This window comes from Schistocerca serialis, chromosome 7 (genome assembly GCF_023864345.2).
Source record: "Schistocerca serialis cubense isolate TAMUIC-IGC-003099 chromosome 7, iqSchSeri2.2, whole genome shotgun sequence".
Lineage (NCBI taxonomy): Eukaryota > Metazoa > Arthropoda > Insecta > Orthoptera > Acrididae > Schistocerca > Schistocerca serialis.
Window position 1 is genome coordinate 198520414 of NC_064644.1, and position 13549 is coordinate 198533962.

The window sequence follows — 13549 nt, forward strand, 5'->3', positions numbered from 1 at the left end:
AGAGGTGGACTCCTAGATTTGTTACCGGTGGATTCGAGCAACGCGCAAGTGTTACGGAGATGCTTCAGGAACTCAAATGGGAATCCGTGGAGGAAAGGCGCCATTCTTTTCGAGGAACACCACTGAGAAAATTTAGAGAACCGGCATCTGAAGCTGACTGCAGAACGATTTTATTGCCGTCAACAGACATTACGCGTAAGGACCAAGAAGACATTAGGGCTGACTCTATTTCCGAGTGGAACAGGAAAGGAAATGACTAATAGTACTACAAGCTACCCTCCACCACGCACCATACGGTTGCTTGCGGAGTATGTGTGTAAATGTTGCGCATAGCCCACTGCTCTCGAGGGGGCGGCAGAGCTTAGGTATCGTATCTGCCAGACTCCTCACTACCAAGTGTCATATGCCCTCTCCCAATGGCCGGCCAGAGTGGCTGAGCGGTTCTAGGCGCTACAGTCTGGAACCGCGCGACCGCTACGGTCTCAGGTTCGAATCCTGCCTCGGGCATGGATGTATGTGATGTCCTTGGGTTAGTTAGGTTTAAGTAGTTCTAAGTTCTAGGGGACTGAAGACCTCAGAAGTTAAGTCTCTTAGTGCTCAGAGCCTCTCCCACTGAGACACTGCAGTACGGTTTGGAATGTGCTCCAGATCTTCAGTGATCAGAAACTTTATGTCTCCACCTCTCCCTTCCTTACCGGCTAAGTACTGGTGGTGAAAATATCTCCCACCCCCAGGACTCAAGTTGGTTACCCCCAAGGTGAGCGCTACCGTACTGGTGTAGTTATTATCCTCAGATAAGGAAACGGTTGCTTTAAATTTGTATACTCTTCATAATTTGCTTTGTTTTAAGCAGAATGACTATCATTTTTATCTATCATGTGTACAGGGCGACACTTTTTACTGTGCGTCCCTCCCTCCCCCCCCCCCCCCCTCCACCCTTCCCTCTTTATAAATTGTGAAATCGTTTTCTGTGTACATTGGCTGACAGACCTTGTATACTGCACATGAAACTCAACTGTTGCTCAACAATTGCGTTGCATACCAGTTCTAATGTTTATCATGTCCATGCTTTTAATTAATGTGAGATCAAAATTAGAATATATTTTGATTTTTTTGACATGTATGAAGATTTTCAGTTAAGGACCAATCCGCTGATCACTGTAGAAGTCTGATTGCATTAAAAACACTGTACCCAATACGGATGTCACTCAGTTTAATTCTACATGAATTTATGGGAAATTTGTCCACAATGTGCAAAAAGTTCGATAATATTTGCAGATACACAAGTTTTAGTTTGATTTATCTATTTTGTATGTGCAAATTGCTATTTCAGGTGCAATATTTTAATTTTGCTAGTTCATATGTAGCTGTAAATCACAGATGCACGGCTTGTAAATAGTCAGTGTTCAGGACTGTGACTGCTCTTTTAGGGTGCCTCATTTACAATTTTTTTGACTACAGTAACAACGAAATTCCACTTAGGGAATCTAAGAACTCATGCATAGTTCTATGTGTACCACGTCTTATATGACATGTCTGTACTACTGTAAGCTAAGACAGATCAAACCATGTTGAACTTTCTACGAAAAAAAAGAAAAAATTCTACCCATTGTGTGTCGCAAGCTGTTGACAGAAACCGTGCGATGTTAAGAGTTTTTCAAATTAACCGTTAAATCCAATAAAGTTGACAGTGATATCCACACGCGGACATGCCCCTCCCCTCACACTCACACACACACAAACACACTTACACACACACACAAACACAAACACACACACACACACATTTGAGGAAAAAAAACTCTTTCGTTTACAGTAGTGTCTTAGCACTGTTGAGATACGTGATACAAGTTTACATGCTCCTACCTGCTTAGAAAACTGATGCACCGTGTCGAGGCACTTGTAGTACTGTCTACCCGATGGCGTCATGCGGAATATGAAGTCGGGGTATAGCCAGGGATTCAACATTCTTTTCATCGTCAGCTCCGTCACTCTGTGTGAAGAAACTACTTTAGTTACAGATGTGATATGCAAGAAAACTTATCTTTTTTCTGCATGTAGCAGAAGACACATCTTTTCGTGTTATTATTTTCAATCCGAAGACTGATTTGATGCAGATTAGATACTCTATCCCATCCAGTAAAGACCTTTTGAGTTCTATATACGAGGGTCATTCAATAATTAAAGAGACAAATTGGTCTGGAGAAAAAAGTGTTTACTTTTACAAAACAATACTTTTTCTATTTTTCAACATAATCCCCTTGCACCTTTATGCACTTGTTCCAACGGCCTACAAGCTTTTTTTATTCTGGCTGCAAAGACCTCTTTAGCTTGATGTTTGAACCAATTTCCTTCAAACTTTTTCACGTCCCCGTTGTCCTGGAACCTCTTGCCACGTAATGCCTCCTTCAGTACTAAATCAGGACTGTAAGATTGATGAGGCAGTACTTCCCAGACCATTATGCCAACGGTGTCACGGGTTAGTTGAGCGATATGAGGACGTGCGGCGTTGTCTTACTGGAGAATCACTCCTCTCCTCTGAACTCCAAGACGTCTCTCTCTCGTGGCTGGCTTCACCTTGTTTAAAAGAAAAAAAGGTTCAAATGGCTCTGAGCACTATGGGACTTAACATCTGAGGTCATCAGTCCCCTAGAACTTAGAACTACTTAAACCTAACTAACCTAAGGACATCACACACATCCATGCCCGAGGCAGGATTCGAACCTGCGACCGTAGAGGCCGCGCGGTTCCAGACTGGAGTGCCTAGAACCGCTCGGCCACACGGGCCGGCTTTAAAAGAAAATCCGAGCAGTATTGGCTGTTCATTGTACGCTGCTCTTCGAGATAATAACAAAAAAGTGGATCTTCAGCATCCAAAAACACCGTCAACATGACTTTTCCTGTTGATGCTTGGGTTTTGAATTTTTTCTTGACATGTGAGTTGGTATGCTTCCACTCCATGCTTTGTCTTTTTGATTCTGGCTCATAATAGTGAACCCAAGTTTCATTACAAGTTAAAATTTTGTTGAGAAAGTGCTCACCTTCTCTTTCATAATTTTCCTTTAGCTCAGTGCACACTCTCAACCTTGTTTCCTTGTGTAGCTGCGTCAACTCCTTTGGCACCCATCTTGCACATTTTTTGCGCTTCTTCAACTTGTTACAGATAATGTTATGAACTGTACCAGTACTAACTTAAACCTTATAAACTATCATCTGCACAGTCACACGGCGGTAGGAACGAATAATGTCATCGATTCGACTTTCAAGTGATGGAGTTGAAACTGCAACTGGTTCGTCAATCACTGAGTCGCGACCATTTTTCAACTACTCTACCCACTTGTAAAAGTTTTCACGATTCATACAACCTTCACTATAAAGCTTAGACATTCTACAGTATATATTCACTGGCTTCTCGCCTTCAGCAAATAAAAAACGAATAACAGAACGTTGTTCGACTAATGTGGACGTTTCAAGTGGACACGTCATCTTGAAATATATTTTTGAGGTTATAAACTAAACCATGTTGATACACCAGCTCATCAGGGCTCATCCCAGTAATCCCAACTTAAAGCCATAAAAGTAAAAACCTTTCCCTGCTAACAGATTTTTCCCCAGACCAATTTATCTGTTTAATAATTGAATGACACTCGTTTATACTGCTTACTGTGGTCAAGCTTTAATCTTACTCTAACATTCTTACTCTCTCTCCGTCACTCCGCCCACCAACCACCCCCACATATGCTTCCTATCATTACCAAGGTTACGATTCCTCCTCACCTCTGGATGTTACCTATCAACTGGTCTCTTCTTTGAGTCGAGTTGTGACATAAATTTATTTTGCCATAAACGACTTCCTAAGACTTAAATTTCGATTCGGCATCAACAAATTTCTGTTTTTCAGTTTTTTTGCTGTATCCATCTTGTATTACGTCTACTTCGACTATCGTGAGTTGTTTTGCTGTCCAAGTAATAAAACTCGTACACTACAATAATGGAGGTCAGTATGAAGGCATTGGTGTTTGTAAGAAAATTAACATCGTCGGCTTGAGTAGTTGTGCACAGTGTGCATGCAGTAGTATAAGATCCAGTATACCGGTAAATTCAGTCACCAGGTATCGCATTTGATGTTATTAGTACAGTATATAACAAGACATCAATGATTCAGGTGGTAGAGGGTGGAACTTGGTATAAAGGCACTCGGCTCTGTGTGGTGTCTGTGTATGCGTAAGTGCCTTTACTGCAGATGGGAGATAGACAACATTAGCGATAGTGCGTGTTGTACCCATAAACCACGATTGTGAAAATGCCACGGGGAAAACAGTTCTCATGCGATTGAAAAGAAAAAATAGGTCTGTGCAAGGAAATGACATATTCTAATCGTCAAATATCCAACTAGTTGAACCGTTCAACTGATCGATAATTTCATCAGATAGGGTGCAAGATGTAGACAGAAAGGAAAATGTGGGAAAAGTAGAAAATTATCTGAGGGATCGAAACGGTTACTTTTGTGCAAAGTAAGGGCCACAAACCGTTATCCTTGTCAACTCGTCTCTGATTTACAGTTGCCAGTAACGGCCAAACGTGTGCGACAAATTTTGTCAAATCACAAACATCTAGCATTGAAGAAACGACCTGCTTTAACACCCAAGCATGAACTGGATATATTAGAATTTGTTGAAAAACACACGCCATGGACTTCAGAGTGGAAAGAAAGCATCTTCAGTGATGGGAAGAAATTTCATTAAGACGGGCCGGATGGATTTCAAAATTATTGGGATGATCGGAGAAGAGAGCAACAGGTAAGAATGAGGAGAAATGTTGGTGGTGGAAGAGTTATGAGTTTGGCTGCCTTCTGTACTAAATGTAAACCACACACTGCTTGGCTGGATACTAGAATGAACTTTAACGTGTACACTAAGATGCTACAGACAAAACTGATTAGAATGCACGAGGACCTGGGGGATGAAAACCTAAGGTTTCAACAAGATATTTCGTCTGTACACGTTTCTGTTACAACGAAAAAGTGGTTTGAAGATAAAGATACTGATGTATTACCCTTGTGTGCCCGTAACCCGGATTTTAACCCCTTGGAAAACCTTTTTGGAGTACCTAGAGGACCTGAGGGATGAAAACCTAAGGTTTCAACAAGATTATTCATCTGTACACGTTTCTGTCACAACGAAAAAGTGGTTTGAAGATAAAGATACTGATGTATTACCCTTGTGTGCCCATAACACGGATTTGAACCCCTTGGAAAACCTTTTTGGAGTACCTAGAGGACCTGGGGGATGAAAACCTAAGGTTTCAACAAGATGATTCATCTGTACACGTTTCTGTCACAACGAAAAAGTGGTTTGAAGATAAAGATACTGATGTATTACCCTTGTGTGCCCGTAAACCGGATTTGAACCCCTTGGAAAACCTTTCTGGAGTACCTGCAAGGCGTGTTTACCGCAGTGGAAGGCAATTTGAAGCCGTATGTGAGCTGAAAAAAAAAATGATACGACAATGTCACTCCAAGAACTAGAAACCGTAACAGTGTAAATGCTGAAGAGAATTTTTGAATTAATTACGGAGAACCGAGATGGGACAAGGACTAACAATGCAATAACACAACAGGACAGCGAGGGCCTTTATATCAATTTCCATCAAGGAAATGCTAACGACACATTTTGTTATTCGTGTTAAGAAAGAAACTGTGTAATTCTGCCATCATGCTTTAGTCTTATATATATGTCCTACTTTCATAATAAAGTCGATAGATGTGTGCTTCGAACACTGTACTATTACTTTCGTAGGAACCCTGCCTTTCTACTGATTCCTTCTACTGTACTCTAGTTGCATTTATTGCTCTGTTTCTCTCTCCAGTGCCTGATTGAATTCGACTTCATTCTACAACCTCTGCTTACTTTTTTTGTCATTAATTTCATAACACTCTTTATTCTGTTCTACTGGCCGTCGAAGTCCTTTGACGTCTCTGACAGAACTACAAGTTCACCACAAAATTTAAAGGTTGCTATTTTTTCACTCAGTACCTTAATTCTCTTTCCAAATTTGTACTTGGTTTTCTTTTACTGCTTGTTCAATGTACATGTTAAATAGTTTCTAGAATAAATAGATTACAATCCTGACTGACTCGTTTGTCAACTACTAATTCTCTTTCATGTTCTTCAATTTTCAGTGCATTGTGCTGCAAACTTTCGCTGAATGAAGTTCACGTTTTCTGTTGTACCTAAAAACAATTTCTAAGTACAGTGTATTATTAAATATATGTACCGAATCAATATAGGATTAAGAAGCCAAATGGTTGCACATAAACCGTAGTTACATTGACCTAGGTATCGACACGTATTAGAGGTGTCTTCATCAAAATGTAATGTTGCTAAATCCTATAGAGTAATACATAGAAATGTACGACTTTATAGGATTTAGCAACATTTCATTCCGATGAAGACACGCCAGTAGGTGTCGAAACCTAGGTCAATGTACCTACCATTTATGTGCAACCGGTTGGCTCTATAATCCTATGTTGAAACTAGTGTACGGCTGCTGAGTAACAGACATGTTAAAAACAGTAATGCATAGAGAATATCCACTGCTTTCATATATTTGCCCCCACGACTGAAAATTCGTAAGACATTCGGCTCTATATACGTGCTGTAGAAGTGGTTTCTCACTGTCAAAACGACACCATTGTTGTGTTTTTGTAGGTGTGGTGGGCTATCGACTGTGATGTCGTTAAAAATGATGAGCAGTGTCTTTTCCCTAATAACATAGTATAAGAGTAACAGCATTAGCAGTAACAGTTACGGAGACATACTCACGAGCAGGTTGCCGAAACGTACTCGGATCCAGCATCCTCTTGGGCGTTGACGCATGTGCCCATTGCAGTCTCTGCCAAACAAAAGAGTACAAATTTTTTAAATCGAAACAACGTGATATTTGATTATGATCGAGATATAACTCAGTTACATCGGACTCCATTAAACAGTAATTCATAAAAAGATTGGTCCAAGCCCAAGGGGCGAAGTTGTTCTCGGTAAACTGAGACACTAAAATAAACGGAAATCTTGATAATGAATTCCGTTTATTGTCGTTAAATCTATAACATTTTTGTTATGGCATTATGCAGTACGAGGGCAACGCCCTTGCCGCAGTGGATACACCGGTTCACAAGAGATCACCGAAGTTAAGCGCTGTCGGGCGTGATCGGCACTTGGATGGATGACCATCCAGGCCGCCATACGCTGTTGCCATTTTTCGGGGTGCACTCAGCCTAGTGATGCCAATTGAAGGGCTACTCGACCGAATACTAGCGGCTTCGGTCAAGAATACCATCATAACGACCGGGAGAGGGGTGTGCAGACTCCACGCCCCTCCTATCCGCAGCCTCCATTGAGGATGAGACGGCGGTCGGATGGTCCCGATGGGCCACTTGTGGCCTGTAGACGGAGTGGTTTTATTATACAGTACGAAGCCACAAGGTGCATCACCAGGGCTTTCTGTTGTTATGTAAAGACCTCCATTGCGTTATCTACACGCCAGAAATGCTTACCTGTGTATTTTGTTGACTTTCGTTTTTGACATCCCATTAGAGCAACTCCTGCATGTTCAACATACTCAGTTTTCAAAGAAGACACGACAAGTTAAAAAAGAAGACCATGCCATTTTGTTGTTATTACATCAGGTTATTACATCCTGGTAAATCACTGATCGGGGATTCAATTTTTATTGAGATTCTATCATATTCAGGATGCGTAATACATAACCTGTGGTATTGATAGTTCCGATGCCATAGCGTAGGTGCACGTTCGTAGGTTGGCTCTACGAGAGCGGACGAACTACGCCGACCACACCTACGTGCTAATCTCAGCCAAAGTTAAGCAACCATGCATTAACTTGTTTTTGCCTATAGTAAATATCATTAATTTTACACGCAGTACCGAAGTGCTTTACCTCTCCTGCTCCTACTCGCTTCCTTCATTCGGCCTATTTTGCAGAACACAAGAGCAGGTCCATACGCCGCCTTCCAGGCAGAATACAAAATAACGAAGAGAACGACTCAGTTGATTGCAATATTGTGTATCAATGGTGACGGGGCAATGACATTTACATAGAGATCCTCCACGTAGGCTATTGACTGTCAATCAATGAAATGAATCAATGAAATTTAAAGACTCAACTGATCCACGAAAAACGACAGATACACCACCACGTTGCAACCAATGAAACATAATGGCAAGTCAAAAGTATCTGTCTGGCGCAGTAAGTCGCGTTGAAGGTCACTTGTTTGTATATGAGGAAGAAAGGTATGAAAGAAGAAAGCAAGTGTTGATGTTCATCCTTCTCTAGAATTGAGTTAAAAGACTACAGATTAGATTGGTGGTAAGATGCATAAATGAAACACGTAATTATCTGTTGTGTAATGATCTGTATCACCAGGGCTCTACGGAGGTTATGGCGCACCAGTGTTGCAAATGGGTGATTTATTCAACTTAAAAACACAACAAGTTTCGGGAAACATGACACCAATAACTAGTTATATACACAACTAAACCCTAAATAATTATTCTTATTTTACATACCAACATACACGTAACAGATGTCTGACCACGTCGTACATGAAGTATTACGTACCTTAAATGTATTGTGACATTTCGCATATTCAAAAAATATGTAAGGTGCAAAAATGCATTATCGAACATATGAAAGACTCTACCTTTGGCATGTAACATGGTATAGCGATCGTCATTATTGGTGGCGCTTAACACATGCACAGAACTCTGTTCACTGGCTAACGAAAGTCCATCGAAATTATCATACCAAAGACTGTAACGTCATGTTACGTACACGCATGAAGGTATCCATGCGTATACATCAATGGCAACGAACGATATTGCTGTCAACTCAAAGACTTTGATCGTCAGTATATGTATGTTACAACAATACCTAAAACATTCTTTCTCCCGCGCTACAATGCTTTGCGTCTGTTCATGTTTCTGGGTCTGCTGACGACGGTCAACATTTTCGGCACGTTTGATGATAGCAGTTTGATATATTGAGATGACTACCCCTTGTACAGGTGAAATATAGATCAGAGGTCAGCTAGCACACGGCGCACCAGATCGCAAAAACAAATAAATGAAACGCGCGATACTAGTTCCTTATGTTGAATTATGTGCGTAGAAACTTAATAGCTGTGAATGGCAACTCCAGAGATACCATCTCCACTTTTCGACTTTGTCATACTTTCCACCAGACGTCAATAGGCGAACTGCAACAATCTGTATCCGCCATTGTAAGCAGAAACGAAAACCCAACAGTAAACAGAGCACAGTTATTTCTCAAAACTGTCCACGGGATATTGTTCTCGAAAACACGGCCTGCCCACCCTAAATCCAAAAATTTAATGGTTCTCAAAAAACGCCCGACAAAGCACGCTTTTGTCTAATTATTTCCACCTAAGTCGCGCCGCTTCCAACCATAATACTATGCTCACACAATAAAAGAAAAAAGTTTCATTCACGATTGCGAAAAAGTGCAATCTTGCTAGTCGTATACAGGCATAATTCTTTATAAACTGGGTAACAAGTACCAGAGCAGGACCGTGGACTCTTTCAGGTACCTACGCTACATTATATCATATTCATGAGCTTGACGACACTGGAACGCTACGTCGTTTATTACCATGATCAACACTGTCAGTGTAGAGTTACAGTGTTTCATATTAGGAATCCTTTTATGCAACGTAAATATTTTATGGTAAGATCTGTGTGAATCTAATCAGCAAACACAGATACATAAATTAATAAAAGTTAATAGCTTTATAGAGAATAGAGTATTCTTACCGCAAATAATATCGAGTGAGCAAAGCGCTATGGACGGGTAGATGTCAAATTCAGGTCCGTCCGCGTTCTTTCTCAGTTTTTCTAGTAACACCTTCGACTTTTCTGCGAAAACACCCACAAAGTTATCCAGAATTTTGAAGTGAAACGCAGGAGTCAGCATTTTCCTCCGCCTCTGCCATTTATTCCCTAGAGAAGAAAATTTGGTCACAAAAAGTTCAGATGACTGAGGTGAGCTCTCACATGTTGAAGAGAGTTTCGCTTACCAGCGCTGGTTAGGAGACCTTCTCCCAGCCACGGTCTCAGGAATGTGTAGTGCACAGATTTTGTGATGAGATCGCAGCTGCTGAGAACTTTCTGCGGGAGCGAAGGAAAAAAGTGATGACGTAGGCGCTGACGGAACAGAGCCTTGTGCAAAGTCAGAAAGCAGGTAAGCCTACCTCAATATTCTCTGCCTTTATGATGTGGACCTCCGGCAAATTTCCATACCACATGCGGAAGACTGCCCCGTGGCTCTTCGTTATCTTCCGTAACAGTGCCAGCAAACCTGGAACAGGAAGTTCCAACCAATAAAATGACCCACTGCTGCCAGATTTAGACGATGTTCCTGTATCTAGTTATCGGTATTAAAAGGGTGAACAAGCTGAAATAAATGCCGTACATCTTTATTAATAAATTACTTTGTCTTAATCTGAGTCCCTTGTTTCTTGAAATAAGTATGTCTAATAATAAATTCTTAATCGGAGTAATCTATGAGCTACAATACAGAGACGGAGTTTTGTACTTTCATGACTTAAGGTTATTATCACTGGGATGGGCTGAGAACAGCTGTGTAGATATAAAAATTATTTTGTTTATAACCTCAATATTAAATTTAACGATGGCGTGTCCGCTGGCCGCGGTGGTCTAGCGGTTCTAGGCGCGCAATCCGGAACCGCGCGACTACTACGGTCGCAGGTTCGAATCCTGCCTCGGGTATGGATGTGTGTGATGTCCTTAGGTTAGTTAGGTTTAAGTAGTTCTAAGTTCTGGGGGACTGATGACCTCAGATGTTAAGTCCCATAGTGCTCAGAGCCATTTGAACCATTTTGATGGCGTGTCCACTTGAAGTCTCCACGTTAGGTCAACAATGTTCAGTGACCGGTTTTCCCTTTCTGAAGGTGAGAAACCACCCAAAATCTTTTCTCGAATGATTGTACTATATGGTGAAAGTTGTATGAACTGTGGAAATTTGGATAAGCAAGTAGAACATTTCAAACACGGTCGAATCTCAGTAACAGACGTGCAACGTCCTGGTTGCCGGCCAGCTGAAATGTCAGCTCCTTCGCTTGAAACTCGCATTGACGATACTATTCGCGAGGGCCGACGTGTTACAATTGAACATACAGCAAAAATGGTTGCAGTAAATGTTGGGACAGCACGAAACATTACCAGTAACAAGCACAAGTAGAGCAACGTGCGTCTCAAAAGTGTTAACGCAACAACAAAAGGAGACAAGACTCAAAGTGTGTACACACTGGAAAGAACGTTATGAAATGAAAGGGGAGGTGATCATTTTCAGAGTAAGATTTCAACGTGTGATGAATCTTGGCTTCACTAAAGGAGGCATTAGGTGGAAAAAATTTCAGCATAACGAGGAGGTCAAAGAATTTGCCTGAAAATGGTTCATACAAAAAAGACGAAGGCATCTTTGTATCAGGTCCATCGTTGGTACAAGTGTATTAATATTGGTGAGGAGTATGTTGAGGAATAGTAAGAGTCTCGTTACGTAAAAATACAAAGTCTTTTCTACATTATGTGTCTCTTTAATTATTTGTCCCTCGTATAAACCAACCAGCGTGGTATCATCATTCCAACCAGCTTGGTCAATGCATGCGCATTTCGTTATGAGCGACACAAACATAGGACTGCAGCTAAAATCTCGCTCTGCGGAGAACTGAACGAGATTTTCACTCTAACGATACAAGTATTATACCTTTGAATACAACCCATCACATATCATATAGGAACACTATAACAGATATAATAGCAATGAAGAGGGAAGATCCAGCTATGCTCTCCAGGCAGACTTGTGCTGTAGGACTTCCTGCCTAAGACGCGATACAGTTAACCTGTCCTCGCAGAAGGTAAGAGAGAAAGTCTCTTCTAATAAGGTCATCACGCCGTCCAACAAAAGGACAGTTTACATACTCCACGACAAGTTATATGACTCGACATTGGAAGTTAAAGTCTGGGAATTCAGTTGTAGTCTTACTGCAGTTTTTGACAATACTGCCCATCACCTTTCAGTTAAACAGAGCTCCTGTTCCATGCCTGACTACGGAGCTACACCAGGTCACGGATGAACCAGATTCTGCACTCAAAAGGTTCAAGCGAAACCCAAGGGTTTAACTTCCTGAAGTATACAGGAAATTGCGAAAGAAAGTGAGACGAAGCCCACACAATCCCCAAATCAGTACAGTTTTATGCAGACAGCCGAATCCTACAGCACTGCGGAAAATACTCTGCTGCTTTGGCAAAGGAAAAACAAAATCTGACAATGTTTTTAAAGCCTCTGAATACGAATTAAACAAATTGTTATCATTAGCACTCAATCTTCACGCTGCAATAAACTATCTGCTGCATATGCGTTTTTTTTTAAAAAAAAAAAACATGTTTTTGCATACACAGTATGGGAAGCAATCGTGAGGGTTTCTCTTGAGACAGTAGGTAATGATGGAGTGAGTATAGATGGATTAAAAACAGTTTTATAGATATCTACAATTTCGTTCTAGTTAGTGATAAAAACCCCCCTAAGTGCAAACAAAATTTAATTCGACCAATACCCAAGAACAATATCGCAAAATCGCCAGCCGACCATTGGTCGATCAGCATTTTACACACAATATACATCTTGCGAAATGATCACGACGAGAAAATTAGAGAAATTATAGCAAATACAGAGGGTTACCGACGATCGTTCTTCCCATGCGCCATTCACAAGTGGAACACGGAAGGTGAGATCAGTTAGTGGAAGCACCCATAGTTAGATGTGGAGCATGATGTAGATGCAGGTGCAAAGGCTTGTTCAGGGAAAGATGACATACTACATTAAAACGTATAACATACACGGTAAATATCAATTAGGCTTCCAAAAACAACATAGCACAACAAATGCATTGATTAAAGTGATTGACGGCTTCCAGTGTGTTACGGGCAGGAGTGAAGATATCATTGTTACACCACTTAACTTCAGCTAATTTTTTTAATACTGTTGAGTTCGAAATGTTCGTTATGGAAATTAAACAGCTGAATTACTCAAACAGTGCAGTACTGTTGTTAAACGGCTATCTCCAAAGCAGATATCAGTGAGATATCTATGGACCAGAGAAATCCTCCCGGGGACATGTGCATTGAGAATCTGCAAATGGTACCGTCCTTGGTCCACTGGTTTTTCTCGTTGTATTTCATTGTTGTTTAATCTCTTCTACAGACTTGTAACGACCTCCTAGACTCCAACGGTATCCAGTTGCGTGTAAGTAGCATCTCTAAGAACACTGTTGCTAACGTATCATGTAAGAATAACTACACTCCTGGAAATTGAAATAAGAACACCGTGAATTCATTGTCCCAGGAAGGGGAAACTTTATTGACACATTCCTGGGGTCAGATACATCACATGATCACACTGACAGAACCACAGGCACATAGACACAGGCAACAGA

At 41.0% G+C, this 13549-nt stretch overlaps 1 protein-coding gene across 2 annotated transcripts in view; it reads right to left on the bottom strand.

Moving 5' to 3' along the window:
• The window catches only part of LOC126412215 (cytochrome P450 4C1-like), a 98918-nt gene that overhangs the window by 57907 nt on the left and 27462 nt on the right, over nucleotides 1-13549 (bottom strand). For both annotated transcript variants that reach the window (XM_050081701.1, XM_050081700.1), the window contains exons 2-6: nucleotides 10286-10392; nucleotides 10112-10202; nucleotides 9849-10034; nucleotides 6825-6894; nucleotides 1867-1993 (exon numbers count right to left, since the gene is read on the bottom strand). In XM_050081701.1, the coding sequence (XP_049937658.1) occupies nucleotides 1867-1993; nucleotides 6825-6894; nucleotides 9849-10034; nucleotides 10112-10202; nucleotides 10286-10392 (581 nt within the window). The remainder of the gene's footprint in view (nucleotides 1-1866; nucleotides 1994-6824; nucleotides 6895-9848; nucleotides 10035-10111; nucleotides 10203-10285; nucleotides 10393-13549) is intronic.